Raw genomic sequence first — 17,886 nt, forward strand, 5'->3', positions numbered from 1 at the left:
TTAATACACAGGTATACAAGCTACTTAATGTAAAGTGTTACAGACTGAATTATCCTCTCGGTGTCTCTGCAGGCCTAATGTGTGTGCGGAGCAGGAGTTGTCCATGCTGGGTGCACGCCAGCCTTGTGTCCAGGCCTTCACTCGGATGGTCAAGGTCTGGAAGCAAGGCTGCACCGGCCACCGCTGGTGTGTTGGCTACGAAAGGAGGTGAGTGGCACGTCTTCTCCAATACCCTGTTGTTGTTGTTGTTGTTGCATAGTTGTACTCAGTCTCTCCTCTCATAACTGGGCTCATACAGATGTAGGATCTTCATTTGAGCCAGTTTGCTACAGCAGGGAAATAATCCTGCAGCAACAGGAAATGTGAATTGTTGTGTGGATTTTAATGAATGCACATTTTTGTAGGGTTTGAGGGAAAATCAAGTCTGAAATGTCAAAGTGGAAATGACAAACTTCAGAAGCCTTTTAAAACCTCAAATACACTACAAGTTTAACATTTCCTGCATTGAAGGAAAGTTCTCCTGCAACAGGTTGATCAAATTAAGATCCTACACCTGTATGTAATTTCCTTTCTGCAGAACAGGCTACTATACAGCCTACAGGCAGGTGTACAGTATGGATGTGCACAGGGTGTACAGGTGCTGCCCTGGGTGGACACAGAGGGGCAAGGAGAGGGGCTGTTTGCACCGTGAGTTCAAAGTCAAACACTGAATATTATTTTTGTATTAACACATTTATACATGGACAAATTTAGCGCTATCGTACATATTAAATGAATTGTTCATGTGTTGTCGTGCCATGATGTGTATGAGCATTTGCAGGTGTTACTGGAGTGACTGATGTACGTTGTGTTCTACAGGGGTGTGTGCTGCTACTACCTGCTTCAATGGGGGCAGGTGTGCTGAGAGAGGTGACCAGATCTGTCAGTGTCCTGTAGGCTTCCAAGGAACACGCTGCCAGTATGGTGAGTGAGTCATCATGGAGTCAGAGAAAGAGAACATGTTGTGGACACTTTGCCATGGTTTTGGGGGTTTTTGTGAGGGAAGCGGAGTGAGAGAATGGTAAAGAAATGAGTGAGAGAGAGTGTGAGAGACAGAGAGGGAGAGAATGAGAGAGAGAGTGAGAAAGAGTGAATGAGAGGCCAGAGAAAAACGCAGAATCCTTTTCGACTAAACACGTCAACATTGTAAAGGTCAACGTTTTTTAACCTTCAGTGTCCACCCTGTAACCACTAGCCACCCCTTTGCGGTGTATCCTTTTTACAGCCAAGCTGTGAGGCTGTGTGGAGATTAGTGAGTCCAGCCCTAGAGACTGACCTATATCCTTGAAGGAGAAAAAACTGTTTAAGTCCTAATGGACACAGTGCAGACCTTGTGCTTTCCCTTTGAACAACATAAATGAGGGTTTCCTGTGGCTGCAATCGGCAGTGGCCGCTCAATGGGGGTTGCTGGGTAATTAGAGGTGGCAGAAGTGCACTATGGGAGAAAATGGGTCCTTTGAAGGCTGCTGCCCCGGGCACTGGGGGGCTAATTCGCTGGGTAGGCCGTCATTGTAAATAAGAATTTGTTCTTAACTGACTTGCCTAGTTAAATAAAGGTGAAATATATATATTTTTTAACTCAACCCTGCCTCGATCCTCTGTCCAAGCTGGATTCTAATGAGGGTATGTGCAGTTTGAGGTTCTCACAGATGGAACAGACACTGCCTGTCTGGACACCAGGGCCTATATTGACATAAAGTCATCTCATAGAGTAGGATCTGATCTAGGATCTTTGACCTTTTATTATATGGACAGGCGGGAGCCTGATCCTAGATCAGAACTCCAACTCTGAGACACTTAGTGGATATGGGCAAATGACTATGATTCTGTAAAGTTTCAGTGTTCCGTCCTTCGTGTTTAATCAGCAAGCAATCACTATTGAACACCCCCCCCCCAGCACCTTTTTTTCCAACTATGAAAGATGTACAGTTCTATTTTGCAGGCTCAAATAATAAAATATGAAAGCATACTAGTGGACTGTGGACTGTAAATATGAGAAGTAACCTGATCCAGAATTATTCTTCCTGTCTTTAAAATTCTCTTGAACATCTCTTGATCTGCTCTCCTTTCCCTCTGACCCTCTGACCCCTAACACTCTGTCATCCAGCCAACAGCGAGAGGACAACGTTTGTTAGTTGATGTTCTAAGGAAGACTCCCGCCAAGAGATAACAGAGAACAATTAGTTACACCCTCTTTCCATGCATATGCATGCACGCACGTAAACATGCATGCATGCACTCAGGCACGCACACACACACACACACACACACACACATACAAACACTGTGACACTGTCACAAGCACACACACACACACACACATGCCTTCTCTATACACGCAGCAGGAGGAAGGTCCTGCCAGGGGTTCTCTTTGTTGCTCTTCCTCCGGCTGTGACATTTCACAGGGACGCATCAGTGTTTGTTTCTGATGGCTGCCCCGCTCGTTTGTTTGGAAAGAGCTGCTTGGGTTTTCAAGGAAGTGTGAACAACAGAGGGACACACACATTAGTCAGGTGACAGGGAAGGGGGACAAAGATAAGCCTTGACTCTTTTCCGTCAAGGTTTTTAGCATCCTGTGATTCGGTTCTCTCTGTGAACACAGAAGCTTTGACCTCTTATTCCTCCTCTCTTCCTTAACATCTTTCCTTCCTCCGCCTCTCAGAGTAGATTTATCCTCCTCTCCAGCCAGAAGGGTTAAAGCAGTGCAGCAGCCATTTTCAGCCAGCTCTCACTGAGAGGGACACTGTTCCTCTGTGTTGAGTCAAATGCATAAAAAGGTCAAGGGTTAGGTTTAGAAGTTGTAAGGTTTTGGTCCAGGTTTAATGTAATTTTAGAATCAAAAATGTACATATAGGTACAAGGTGTGATTGTGATTAAAGGTGTGATCGAAGTGAGCTGCTTTTTGAGTTGGTGGATGTGGTTGAATGCAGCTCACTGACAGACTTTACCCCCGTTTTTTATATTTTCTAAAGCAATTCCCATTCATACGCACGTGCTCCAATGTTCCAAGTGCTATTCCAAGGTTATTCCCATGTAGTTTCACAATATCTCCCACTCCAGCAGTGGAGCGTTGATTATCAGAGCTGAAACCATATTCCCATATCCACCAGGTGAACTATGCCACGGGCTTTAAGATTGTCCACACCTTCTTAGAACCAGTCCAGGGTTGTGTTCATTAGGGCACACCGTAGCAATTGCAATGGAAATGTGAAAATGTCTGCTTTACTCTGCTTCTGAGCATTTTCCTTGGTTTCGTGTCCCAGGTCAGCAGAGAGGCTTCAACCTGCCAAGAGCTCTGTCAACTCACTCAGAGTAATGAAGCTGTGCTGTGCTGCTCTGCTCAGAGACCCTGCCCTACCTGTCACTGCTTCGCTGCAGTAGAGTTAGCCCTGCAGAACCATGCCTTGGCTTTCTGACTGCTAAACCTATTAAGGACAAGAAGACTGGGGAGGGGGAAGCTGTATAATGTTCTCCATGCTTTATTGGTTCTCTCCAGCATAGCATTCAGGTTTGGGTTGACCTAGATGTGAGTGTGGTGGTTGTAATACAATGGCGAATCTGCCTTGGTAAGAGAATTGTAGTCTTTGTGATGTCTTAATGACCAGCACAGCTTACGCAGATACAGTAAGTGTTTTATTTTGTTTAGTTAATATGATGTGGAAAGTATACCTATGCCAGTACCCAGTACCTGGGTTAGAGCGTGAGGTAGTGAATGCAGAGCTGTTTTCTCACCTCTTTTATAGGTAGACTCAGGCCTCCCGAGTGGCGCAGCGGTCTGCATCTGCTAGAGGCGTCACTACAGACCCGGGTTCGATCTCGGGCTGTATCACAACCGGCCGTGATCGGGAGTCCCATAGGGCGGCGCCCAGCGTCGTCCGAGTTAGGGAAGGATTTGGCCCGGGAGGCTTTACTTGGCTCATCGTGCTTTAGCGACTCCTTGTGGCGGGCCGGGTGCCTGCAAGCTGACCTTGATCGTCAGGTGAACAGTGTTTCCTCCGACACATTGGTGCAGCTGGTCCAGGTTAAGCGGGCGGGTGTTTGGCAGGTCTTGTCGCCACGGGACCAAAACCGTGGAGAAGGGGGGAGAAGTTGAGTCTTGTGCTTGACCCACTATGCTGTTTACTTTCTGCATCTGCATCATATTGCTGAGTCTACCTTTAATAATTATAATAATATAATTCCATTAATCCACCAAGTGTTTAAAGCCTTTTACACAAAGTTGAACACATTGTAGTCAGAGCTTGGAGCCACCCCACAGTACTAATAGAAACCAGGTTTGGTGGGTGAATGGGACGTTTATTTAGACTTGGGCCTCTGTTCCATACCTGGAGCCATGAACCCAGCAGTTGTAGTCACTCAGGGAGAGCCACGCCCAGCTAGTCAGAAAAACTGTTGGATGGTGGAGATGGAGAGGAGTGTTGAGCGAAGGGGCACACGATGGTGGCAGAATGTAGGGTAGACTTCAGACCATATCATTAGAAATATATCAGAATGTTAAAGATACTGTGTATAACCATAGTATTTCAAGTGTCAAGCGTCACATTCACAAGTACAGTGAAATGCCTTTCTTGCAAGCTCCAAACCCAACAATGCAGGAATCAATATCAATGTAGCACAACAAATAACATAAGGTAGAAGAAAAACACACCAGAAAATAAAAATAAGAAATAAGAAGAACAGGAGAAAGTATGTAATCATACTATCTATATGCAGGGTCAGCTCCAGTACCATATTTACAATGTGCAGGGATACTGAGTGACAGAGCTAGATATGTAGAGAGGTAGCAACGACCATATTTTGACATATTCCAATGAGACCACCTTGTCAGACCATGAGAGAGATGGCACAATTATTTGATAATGTTGAGACGTTTATATTCTGCTGTGGATTTTGGATTTGTCAATGGTGAAGGGAATAGGAGAGGGGGGGAAAGAGTAGAGATAGACGGAGGGGAGAGAGCTAACCTCTCTAATGTAGATTAATGATGTTTCATTTCCTCCATGTTCCCTAATTCTGGTATGTGTTGTGTAGAACAGATGTCTGGATAACATCCTCACACAGCAAGGAGGCACGCAAGCCTCTCTCTGGATCTCAGACTGGCTTTATCCTGACTTTACCCAGCCCTGAGTCACCTGGAACCACAGGAGAACCATTACATAACCACCAGGGAACCCCCTGGATAAAATGTATGAATTACTGACCTCACGCCAGTGTACCACAGGTAAATCAGTCAGCCTTTATGGGCCCTTAGGGGCCACAGCCTATGTACTTAAGGGCCTCACCCGCAATGGTATGTTATGGTCCGTATATTCATGTGGATGTTGTGGAACAGAAACAGTTAGCGATACCGAAACGTATGAACACTAAAGCACCTGTCTGTTTCTCAGGCCTATGTGTTTGTGTCTGAACCGATCTGTAGAGGGTTGATCCTAGTCTATTACAGTGCCTTAAGAAAGTATTCACAACCTGTGACTTTTTCCACATTTTGTTGTGTTACAGCCTGAATTTCAAATGGATTACATTTTGATTTTGTGTCACTGGCCTACACACAATACCCGATAATGTCATTTTTTTAACAAATTAATGAAAAAAATAAAGCTGAAATAATATCTTGGGTCAATAAGTATTCAACCCCTTTGTTATGGCAAAGTTCAGGTGTAAAAACCTGAATAAGTTCAGGTGTAATAATAAGTTCACATAATAAGTTGCATGGACTCACTCTGTGTGCACTATGAGTGTTTTAACATGATTTTTGAATGACATCTCTTAATACCACACATACAATTATCTGTAAGGTCCCTCAGTCAAGCAGTGAATTTCAAACACAGATTCAACTACAAAGACCAGGGAGGTTCTCCAATGCCTCGCAAAGAAGGGAACCTATTGGTAGATTTTTATTGTCTTTTTGCATATATTGAATATCCCTTTGAGCATGGTGAAGTAATTTATTACACTTTGGATGGTGTATCAGTACACCCAGTCACTACAAAGATACAGGCGTCCCTCCTAACTCAGTTGCCGGAGAGGAATGAAACCGCTAAGGGATTTCCCCATGAGGCGAATGGTGACTTTAAAACAAGTTTAATGGCTGTGATAGATGAAAACTGAGGATGGATCAACAACATTGTAGTTACTCCGCAATACTAACCTAATTGACAGAGTAAAAAGAAGTTAGCCTGTACAGAATAAAAATAATACAAAACATGCATCCTTTTTGCAACACTAAGGTAATACTGCTAAACATTTGGCAAAGCAATTCACTGAATGTTTCTGAGTGGCCGAGTTAGAGTTTTGACTTAAATCTACTTGAAAATCTATGTCAAGACTTAAAAAGTGTTTAGCAAGGATCATCAACCAATGTGACAGAACTTGAAGCATTCTGAAAAGATTAACTGGCAAATATTGTACAATCCAGGTGTGCAAAGTTCTTAGAGGCTTACGCAGACAGACTCACAGCTATAAGCAATGCCAAAGGTGAGATTCTGGGTAAGGTCTACACCTGTTGTATTTGGCCCATGTGACAATTACAATTTGATTTGATTTGATTCTAACATCCATTGACTCGGGTGTGAATGCATATGTAAATGAAATATTTCTGTATTACATTTTTAATACATTTGCAAACACTTTAAAAACAACATATTCACTTTGTCATTATGGGGTATTGTGTGTAGATGGGTTTGGAAAAATATATTTAATCCATTTTGAATTCAGGCTGTAACACAACAAAAGTGGAATAAGTTAGTCCGTTAACCTTTAGGCAGACAGACAGACATATATACAGACAAACAATCAATGCATTCAAGAGGATCGGCCTGAGAAAGGTGCTGTACAGGTTAACTGATCTTGATCTCATAATAAGTAGCTATTTTGGATGTACAGTTGAAGTCGGAAGTTTACATTCACTTAGGTTGGAGTCATTAAAACTCGTTTTTCAACCACTCCACAAATGTCTTGTTAACAAACTATAGTTTTGGCAAGTCGGTTAGGACATCTACTTTGTGCATGACACAAGTAATTTTTCCAACAATTGTTTACAGACAGATTATTTAACATATAATTCACTGCATCACAATTCCAGTGGGTCAGAAGTTTACATACACTAAGTTGACTGTGCCTTTAAACAGCTTGGAAAATTCTGGAAAATAATGTCATGGCTTTAGAAGCTTCTGATAGGCTAATTTACATAATTTGAGTCAATTGGAGGTGTACCTGTGGATGTATTTCAAGGCCTACCTTCAAACTCAATGCCTCTTTGCTTGACATCATGGGAACATCAAAAGAAATCAGCCAAGACCTCAACATTTATTTTAGACCTCCACAAGTCTGGTTCATCCATGGGAGCAATTTCCAAATGCCTGAAGGTACCACGTTCCTCTCTACAAACAATAGTACGCAAGTATAAACACCATGGGACCACGCAGCTGTCATACCGCTCAGGAAGGAGACGCATTCTGTCTCCTAGAGATGAATGTACTTTGGTGCGAAAAGTGCAAATCAATCCCAGAACAACAGCAAAGGACCTTGTGGAGATGCTGGAGGAAACAGGTACAAAAGTATCTATATCCACAGTAAAACGAGTCTTGTATCAATGTAACCTGAAAGGCAGCTCAGCAAGGAAGAAGCCACTGCTCCAAAACTGCCATAAAAAAATCCAGACTACAGTTTGCAACTGTACATGGGGACAAAGATCATACTTTTTGGAGAAATGTCCTCTGGTCTGATGAAACAATAATAGAACTGTTTGGTCATAATAACCTTCATTATGTTAGGAGGAAAAAGGGGGATGCTTGCAAGCCGAAGAACACCATTCCAACCGTGAAGCACGTGGGTGGTAGCATCATGTTGTGGGGGTGCTTTGCTGCAGGAGGGACTGGTGCACTTCACAAAATGGATGGCATCATGAGTGAGGAAATTATGTGGATATATTGAAGCAGCATCTCAAGACATCAGTCAGGAAGTTAACGCTTGGTTAAAATGGGTCTTCCAAATGGACAATGACCCCAAGCATACTTCCAAAGTTGTGGAAAAATGGCTTAAGGACAACAAAGTCAAGGTATTGGAGTGGCCATCACAAAGCCTTGACCTCAATCCTATAGAATTTAAAGGCAATGCTACCAAATACTAATTGAGTGTATGTAAACTTCTGACCCACTGGGAATGTGATGAAAGAAATAAAAGCTGAAATAAATCATTCTCTCTACTATTATTCTGACATTTCACATTCTTAAAATAAAGTGGTGATCCTAACTGACCTAAAAGAAAGAGAACGGCGATGGGTTACAGAGGCCAGGGATCTGGCGTTATTTGTTTTCACCACAACTCACGCTCTCTAGGCCCAGACACAAGGAGAAAGCACACTGACAGAAGCCTGTAAGTGAAGCCTGGCACGACCGTCACATTAGGGAGACTTGGTACACACTGCTGATTCGCTCCCTCCTCCTTCTTTTCAGCACTCATCGTTTAAACTATGACACCGCCTCCTTCGCTGCTGTGGGAACCAATCGTCCACCCGCTTCTAATCACTGATGTCAGAGGACGCTATGCTAATGCAATCCTTCAGATTGTGACACGCGGTTTGCAGCGTTGATGCTATGTGTTGTGGGTTGATGCCGCGGCCGCAGCGCTCTCCGCAACGTGTTAAACACATGATAGGTCTGAGACTTAGCCTGGCCAATTGGCCCGGTCTTATTGGCTACGTTTACGGCTCTTGTGAACACTACTCTGTCTCACTTCGTTACGCTTTTGAACGGCCGACTTTGGTGAAACGACACGTCGGTCCGCAGGAAGTAAGGAAGCAGGAAACGAGCAGGGCCGATGAAATGCTGTGGACAGGTCACATCTGGTTTTAGCCAGAAAAGGCTGATTTTGTTCAGGGTGCTTTTGTGAAAAGACTATCATGGACAGTGCCTGGGGACTTTGCTGATCTCTTGCTTTTGGTGGATTATGCAGTGAAATGACTGAGCTGTGAAAGTCAAGAGTATGTCTCTCACACATACTGTATGTTCCTTCCAAGTCAGCTGATAGCTACACCCCATCTGAGTTTGATCAAGTCCGTTTTATCTGTTAGAACAGAAACATTTCTGGTGTCGTAGCATGACATTTATCAAGTTCAAGTAAGAGAGTGGGGTTCCAGGGGTTAGTCACTTTCAGGTAGTTGGCTGACTGAGATTCTGTTTTTAGCACTCTGTAAAGATACTGATACTGCACATCTAAAGTCCTCAATTGTCCCCTAGATCTGTCAGTTATACAAAGAGAGACACTGTTAAACACTCTTCGTCCTTTCCCAGAAGCTCTCTCTCTCTCTCTCTCTCTCTCTCTCTCTCTCTCTCTCTCTCTCTCTCTCTCTCTCTCTCTCTCTCTCGCTCTCTCTCTCTCGCTCTCTCTCTCGCTCTCTCTCGCTCTCTCTCGCTCTCTCTCGCTCTCTCTCGCTCTCTCTCTCTGTAGGAGTCTCCTTGTAATGACTTGCTAGTTAGCAGAGAGAAAAAAAAATAGCCCAGGGCATTCTTTCTGTGGTACCTTGCTTGAATAATGTTCCTCTGTCTATGAGGAAATTAACCCTCTCGACCCATGTTCATTTCTCCCGGAGGCAAACATCCTGCTACATTGTCTCTGTGTGTGTGTGTGGAGACTTCCTGAACAAAGTCAAGTAGCACTGTCTGGGGTCTGAGACCACTGAGGACAGCTGCTAGTGGTCTCCTGACTCTCCTTCTTCTCAGCACTGGGGGACTGTGATGATGTGTGATTGTGTGTATATTTGGATAGCTCTGGACAGAATCATACTTTGTAGACTAGAGAATCTGTGTATAATATGGCTCTGGAGAGTTGTGGTCAGACTATGCTCCTGGACATTCCAATCTTAATCAAACCTTAAGGAAATGAATCCTGGTGGACTGTATCTATCATGTCTGACTGTCTCAGTTTTCTTTTGGGACGGTGGCGATGGGTTCATTTTGGGATTGGGAAGACACTGTCATCTATACCGGTAGTCTTGGTCCATTTTGTAATGTGCTCTAAGAGCCATTTATACCCATTCTTATTTAACCATACAGGCCAATGCTTAGTCTCACATCTGTAAAGCTTGGATTGAAAACCTTGCATTATGAGTAGAGGGAAAACCAGAGTGGATATGATGAGAACATTCCACTGGATTCCTCTATTGATTTCTATAAAAAGAGAGAGAACCTGGAACTGTCTGTGAGATAGTTTGTTTCACTTCAGCAGGTGTGTGTGTGGGAGTGTTGGTTGGCTGATTGGACAGTCTCCCTTCTCTGAGTCTTTTGCCCGCTATGGAATGTCTCTCTGGTTAGTCCCACTCCCACAGGAGTCCCGAAGGAAACTGACTTTTTCGTTTGGGCTCCTGGGTAACAGGAGCATTTATTGGTCTGATAATGTTGTGACTGTGAGACAAAAGACCAGACTTATTTGCCTTTAAACTCAAAAGGCTTGGAAAGTCAACTGTTGTGGTTTGCAGTTTACTCGCTGTCATCTGACAAAGGGATGACATAATCTCATCTGTAACTGACATTTATGCTCCAAATTCCTCCGGTCTTAGCTCTGTTCAATTCCTGGACCAGTCTGAGTTCTAAATGGAAGAAGGAGGACCTAGTTAACAGATGAAGTGCCTGATGTGATTCTAATTCCCCTGCCTGTGTTTGGGATGAAGATTAATACCCTGCATCTGGTTGTAATGAGTACAGGTTTCATTGTTTGTTCTGGACCCTTTCAAGAATGTCTTTCAGATTCCTTGAGCAGAAATATGTTCCGTGTGCCCTGTGCTGATAAAGTTTCAGGAGACTGAAACTTTGCTTTGTTTATGTAGCGAGCTTTAGCAGGAACCGTTGGATGACCATTGACAGGTTGGTCTGTGGGTTGGCTGGCGGGCACCCTTGTTCTTGTTCAAATCAGCTCTGAGGTCTGGTCACAACTCCTGAACACAGACGTCAACCCTCTCACCCCTCCACCCCCAGACACAGCTCCCAACCCCCCAAAAACTAGACAGCTTTATTAGCTGCTCATTAACAAGGCAGGTGTAACCTTCATGAACTTCCCTCTCAGTAGTGGTGCATGGGTAAAATCACTGGGGAAGCCCCCCCACCCCCATATTACAACCTATACTGTATGTGTTGTGATAATTGCGTTATTTGCTGTTAACTCATATGCCTTGCGAACGTGATATATAGGCCTAAAGGCCAAGACAATAATTAGACAGTGGCAGAATAAATTAACCCACACAAAACCACAAAACCGGATGTAACGGCAGATTTCCTGTGTCTTTTGCCGCTGCTGCTGCTGTCCTTTACCATGCTGCTTGGTCCTTGGTTGGTGGGTGTTCTGTAACGGCAGATTTCCTCCTCTTCGTCTGAAGAGGAGGTGTAGCAGGGATCGGACCAAGACGCAGCGTAGTTAGTGTTCATCATGTTTAATAACGACAAAACCATGAACACTACAAAATACAAAATAACAAATGTGGCAAACCGAAACAGTCCTATCTGGTGCATAGACACAAAGACAGAAGACAACCACCCACAAAACCCAACACAAAACAGGATACCTAAATATGGTTCCCAATCAGAGACAATGACTAACACCAGCCTCTGATTGAGAACCATATCAGGCCAAACATAGAAACGGGAAAACTAGACACACAACATAGAATGCCCACTCAGCTCACGTCCTGACCAACACAAAACAAAGAAAACACAAAAGAACTATGGTCAGAACGTGACACCGGAGAGCAACCTCTGTCCGGTGAAGTCCACAAAGCATATTGCATGTAACAGACAGTTAAATGACCTACAGCATGCTTAAGCAAGATAATGTTTCTGACATTTTCTGACCACTAAACAACTATTTATTTAGAAGAGTTACCTCAAACAGGAGCTTCCTTCTCACTATTCCAGCTCCATTTCAACTTCAACATCATCAAATCACCTCTGCTTAGTCTGATACAAGGACGACTAAAAGATACCAAAAACAATTTAGTCCAATTAACATAAGCTAAATATGATGTGGCTGTCCATGGTTCTGATTTGATTTCTGTTTGCGCACGCACGTTCGTGCAAGAAAAACATGTTGACTCACCCTACTTGTAGAGAAACGCCAATGCCATCCTCCTCTCTTTCATGTTGACGAAATGGTCTATCACTCTGCCATACAGTACATGCTTGTATTTTTTGTTGTCCTAGGTTCCCAGGCTAATTGCTTGCACGTTAGCCTTCCATTTATGGGCAACGTTAACTAGTTAACATTAGCCTTCTACATCTAGCTACTGTACATATTGAACTTCCATCCTCTCAGGCCAGATGCACAACAATGAATGAATGAATGGTTGGATCAGAATCGCCATTATGCGGAGAATTAAATCCAATCCCTATCTCCATCCATGGATAATTTAGGAAAGGGCCAATTTTAGCTATCTAGCTAGCTAGCCACCGGAGGACAACAACACAACGAGATGCAACAATTCAAGTTGTTTCTGTTAATGATGTATGCTCTCAATGCAATTTGATAGGAGAGACACCAAATCCAAGCTGACACTTTTTTTTCCCCGCCAGGAAGGCTCGCTCAGTTTAGCTCAACGCTCAGGAAAATAATGAAACACAGAGAGACGAAAGATAAATAGAAAATGTTGTTACATTTTTGGGGGGAGCCTGGCTTCCCTTGGTGTCCATGAATACACGCCACTGTTTCCTCTAGAAGTTTGGTTCCTAGTTTTCTTAATAACGTCTTAGTTTTATAACTACTGGATGACATTCGTATTAGTCTCTCCTATTTAGAACATTAGACAAGTTCATATTTTTGTTTCTATGGTTTCACAGTTATTGTTTACCAGGCTTATAACTGGATCCTATGCATTTACAGCCTTCCTTTTTTATTTAGAAGTAGAATTGGTGCATCTAAGACCCTATTGTACCATGTCCTTGTACCAGTTGGGGTCAGTCAGAAACATCCTAAAATCTTAAGGCACTTGCCTTTTCGCTTTATCTTTCAAGTAATGCACAAAATCTAATTTAGAAATGGTGATAAGCCCAACAGTTCTATTCAGAAACACTTGCTGTAAATGTGGAGTAATCAAACTTGTCCAAATGATTCACTGTAACTGTACACAGATTATGTCCAGCTCTATAGGAGCAAATTGCCTGATGCAGAGTTGTATAACTTTTGGGGGCACTGCCTGACAGACTTCACCCAACACATCCGAGACAGAGCCAGCAATAAGGTCGGATTATTGAACCACTAAACATGAACAAATATACAAAAATCCTCATAAGCGTACATATTTGAAGCTGTTAAAAACGTTGAATGGTCACAAAGAATGTTTGAGAGAAGTTTGAGTCTGGACTGGGTTTTCTTTTACTGTAATGAATATCTGGTTTTGTTAGAGAAGGCTTGGTCAGCGGTGTAAGAGCTGGTCCACTGGGAGGACCTAAGGCAGGGAAGGTGGCTTGGCTTTTCAACTGACGCTGCTGTGTTAAAACTAGAATAACGGCGTAGGTTTTTCCCCACATGCGATGTCACATATGTTGCTGGCGAAGAGTGTTTTTCTGACCGACAGGATGTGGAAGGTGTGGAGGTCTGAGGTCTGTGACTAGTGTGAAGCCGCCAGCTTCCCACCGCGAGATAGTGACCTTCTCCTGCACCTCCACAGGACCATCATGCACCAGGAGAGAGGCTCCATTATCGGTAATGTCTGATGTCTGGCGTTATTAGCTACATCTCTGCTAATATTTCATTTGGTCATTGGGTCAGCTCGTAAAAATAATTTTTCTGTGGGTTGCGAGCAGTCAAGAGATCAGACCTTCCTCAAAAGCAAAGCAGGTGCAGAGTTGGCTTTGTGACGACAAGGCAGAGACAGAGGGTTTGGGTCACTTGGCCAGGCCAAGGTTTCACTTACTGCCAAAACACCCTCCACTGAACTGACCCTGCTTAGATATAGATCTCATAATTCCATCATATGACTGATAAAATGATCATAGAAGTTTATTCAACGTTTTTTATGATATTTTTCCAGTTGTAAGAGCTGCAATCGATTCTGCTGTAAAAGTGGGATGTGTGTGGACTGTGTAACCATGTGTCTAAGTGTAGATAGAAGCCTCAAGTTAGAACTGACAGGCATACATACCCTGAGTGCCCAGTGTGCTACGTGCTTAGCATTAGCGTCATTAGGTCCATAATGGCTGCCATATGGCAATGAACTTCCCTAAACGCTAAACAAACAATTCCTTATTGCTTCTGTGCATTAAGGTGCTGTGTTTACCACGTTAGTGGCGAGGATCCTGGGTAATCGTCTGTGAGATTCACCATATGCCCTTCGATCTGCTCTGCGCTGAGATTCCCTCAGTAGCAGTGGAATACTAGATCAAATTGATTGTTCTTTACCGGGAGGACCTGATTGAGAGCAGTCTCAGCCTCACCCAGCGTCGGCCTACGGGCTAAATTAGGTCAAAAGAGAGTGGGTTCTCTGTCTAAATACTTGGTACAATAAAGGTAATTTAATCTTGGTAAAAAAAGTGCTATTCTATAATTTGTTTTCTTCTACCTTTCACAACCCATGTGAAACTAAATAGGACCATGTTTAGATGCAATCATAAGAGAGAACATTCTCCAAAACATACCTCCAATACGCCTCATATAAATCAACAACATGTAGCAAAAACAGAAGAAATCTACCGGTTTCTGTCTGTCTAAGCCATTAACCATCCGTCACCGTGAGCAGATTCCTGAGGCTTTCTCCCTTCCTGAGCCCTCAGCACATTACCAGTGAATTGGCCTTGGACCGGTGGGGCAGGAATGGCCTTTCCAGGTGTACTAGGCCTGTTTTAGAGTCGAGGATAGAAGGATAGAGGCTCCTAGGGAGTTAGAGGAACTGCCTTACTGGAAGACACAGTGGAAGGCTGATCTGATCCAAATAAGAGATACAGTTCAGTATTGTATGTTCAGAGTTGGCCCAGATGGAGCTAGAGAAGCCATTTGAAAAGACAGCACATGTTTGTTTGCTTCCTTTTTAATGGAGAGCCAACCTCCTGGGGGCTCAAGGGGAGAACTGAGAGATCAAGTTGTTCTGCTCTTGGTGTTCCATTGTAGGTACTCAATGTTAGCGTTATGGCCTGATCCAGAGAGATAAACATTATTTACACATATTAGAATATATATGGTGAGACTACGTAAGGAATAGGGTGCCTTTTGGGACGCAGGCTTAGAGGTATCTTTATGGTCAGATCTGTGGGCAAAACATCAGTGCTTGAGGTTTGTATGTTCAGCCTTGTTATGTCGCCTCCATATTTAGGTGTGACAAACATAATGCTTGGCTGTTCAGTCTTGAACATTTTAATACTGTACATTCTTCAAACATGATTGATCATGTTGCGTCAAGTACAGTGCACACAGATGGGCTGCCATCACAGTGCTCGTCATTATTTACTGGGTTCTGATTACACATTTCAACCATCCCATGTTTTATTATGACTGACCATCCACACGGGGATACTCAAACTGTGTTGGTACACTAGTATTATTCATATCAACACTGGGCCTGGGAAGACCTACTGGTGTTTGTCATCCTTCGGTCCATAACTAACCCTTCACATAGATCTGCTGCATAGGCTGCAGTTTATTTGAGTGAGTGAGTGCTTCATCACCCGAGGGTGACAGTTGTGTGATTATGCTTATGTACAAAGGCAAGCCCAGCACCCAGTTTTCATCATTCAACTCATTTGTCCAGTGCCCAGAGAAAACAAATACAGTTTTATGAAATCCATAAAAAATTAAAGAGGGAAAATATGTGCACAGTAAAGAGCCCGGCAAACAATCAGCGTCCTGTAAATCTCTGTACTCTGTGAAAATCCTTATTATATTGGGTCATAAATCCATGTCCTACACTAAATAAAATAAAATCAAATTTTATTTGTCACATACACATGTTTAGCAGATGTTATTGCGGGCGTAGCGAAATGCTTGTGTTTCTAGCTCGAACCGTGCAGTAATATCTAACAATTCACAACAATACACACAATACACACAAACCTAAAAGTAAAAAATAATGGAATTAAGGAATATATAAATATTAGGATGAGCAATGTCGGAGTGGCATAGACTAAAATACGGTAGAATAGAATACAGTATATACATATGAGATGAGTGAAGCAAAAATATATAAACATTATTAGTGATTGGTGTTCCATTATTAAAGCGGCCAGTGATTTCAAGTCTATGTATATTGGGCAGCAGCCTCTAAAGTGCAGGGTTACATAACTGGGTGGAAGCCGCCTAGTGATGGCTATTTAACAGTCTGATGGCATTGAGATAGAAGCTGTTTTTCAGTCTCTCGGTCCCAGCTTTGATGCACCTGTACTGACCTCGCCTTCTGGATGATAGCGGGGTGAACAGTCAGTGGCTCGGGTGGTTGATGTCCTTGATGATCTTTTTGGACTTCCTGTGACATTGGGTGCTCTAGGTGTCCTGGAGGGCAGGTAGTTTGCCCCCGATGTTGTGTTGGGCAGACCGCACCACCCTCTGGAGAGACCTGCAGTTGCTGGCAGTGCAGTTGCTGTACCAGGCAGGGATACAGCCCAACAGGATGCTCTCAATTGTGCATCTGTAAAAGTTTGCGAGGGTTTTAGGTGCCAAGACAAATTTCTTTAGCCTCCTGAGGTTGAAGAGGCGCTGTTGCGCCTTCTTCACCACACTGTCTGTGTGGGTGGACCATTTCAGATTGTCAGTGATGTGTACGCCAAGGAACTTGAAGCTTTCCACCTGCTCCACTGCGGTCTCGTCGATGTGGATAGAGGCGTGCTCCTTCTGCTGTTTCCTGAAGTTTTGTCAACATTGAGTGAGGGGTTATTTTCCTGGCACCACACTCCCAGGGCCTTCAACTCCTCTCTGTAGTCTGTCTCGTCATTGTTGGTAATCAGGCCTACTACTGTTGTGTCTTCTGCAGACTTGATGATTGAGTTGGAGGTGTGCGTAGCCATGCAGTCATGGGTGAACAGGGAGTACAGGAGGGGGCTGAGCACACACCCTTGTGGGGCCCCTGTGTTGAGGATCAGCGAAGTGGAGGTGTTGTTTCCTACCTTCACCACCTGGGGGCGGCCCGTCAGGAAGTCCAGGACCCAGTTGCACAGGGCGGGGTTCAGACCCAGGGCCCCAAGCTTAATGATGAGCTTGGAGGGTACTATGGTGTTGAATGTTGTCAATGAACAGCATTCCTACATAGGTATTCCTTTTGTCCAGAAGTGAAAATAAAAGAGAGCAATAAATGTACAAGTAAAACAACAAGTTCAGCAGGGTTACAGTAGCTGGAAAGAAACTGTTCTTGAGCCTGATAGTGCGGGAACGTAGAGAACTGTACCGCCTGCCTGATGGTAGGAGGGCAATGTCACGTTCATTGAAAGGATCGGACCAAGGCGCAGCGTGCGTAGAGTTCCACATTCTTTAATAGTGAAACTTACAACAGAACAACAAAGAATCTAACAAACGTGCAGTATTGCAGTGCACAAGGCAACTATACAAAAACAAGATCCCACAACACAAATGAGGAAAATGGCTACCTAAATATGATCCCCAATCAGAGACAACGATAAACAGCTGTCTCTGATTGGGAACCATATCAGGCTAACATAGACATACAAAAAACCCTAGACATACAAAAACCCTAGACATACAAAAACTAGCGTACCCACCCTAGTCACACCCTGACCTAACCAAAATACACTGCTCAAAAAAATAAAGGGAACACTTAAACAACACAATGTAACTCCAAGTCAATCACACTTCTGTGAAATCAAACTGTCCACTTAGGAAGCAACACTGATTGACAATAAATTTAACATGCTGTTGTGCAAATGG

General features: G+C 43.5%; 1 protein-coding gene across 2 annotated transcripts in view; it reads left to right on the forward strand.

Annotated features, from left to right (window-relative positions):
• LOC129822084 (multiple epidermal growth factor-like domains protein 6) overlaps window positions 1-17,886 on the forward strand; it is a 91,910-nt gene that overhangs the window by 1,788 nt on the left and 72,236 nt on the right. For both annotated transcript variants that reach the window (XM_055879986.1, XM_055879987.1), the window contains exons 2-4: window positions 73-207; window positions 578-687; window positions 859-963. In XM_055879986.1, the coding sequence (XP_055735961.1) occupies window positions 73-207; window positions 578-687; window positions 859-963 (350 nt within the window). The remainder of the gene's footprint in view (window positions 1-72; window positions 208-577; window positions 688-858; window positions 964-17,886) is intronic.

Source organism: Salvelinus fontinalis, chromosome 24, assembly GCF_029448725.1.
Source record: "Salvelinus fontinalis isolate EN_2023a chromosome 24, ASM2944872v1, whole genome shotgun sequence".
Taxonomy (NCBI): domain Eukaryota; kingdom Metazoa; phylum Chordata; class Actinopteri; order Salmoniformes; family Salmonidae; genus Salvelinus; species Salvelinus fontinalis.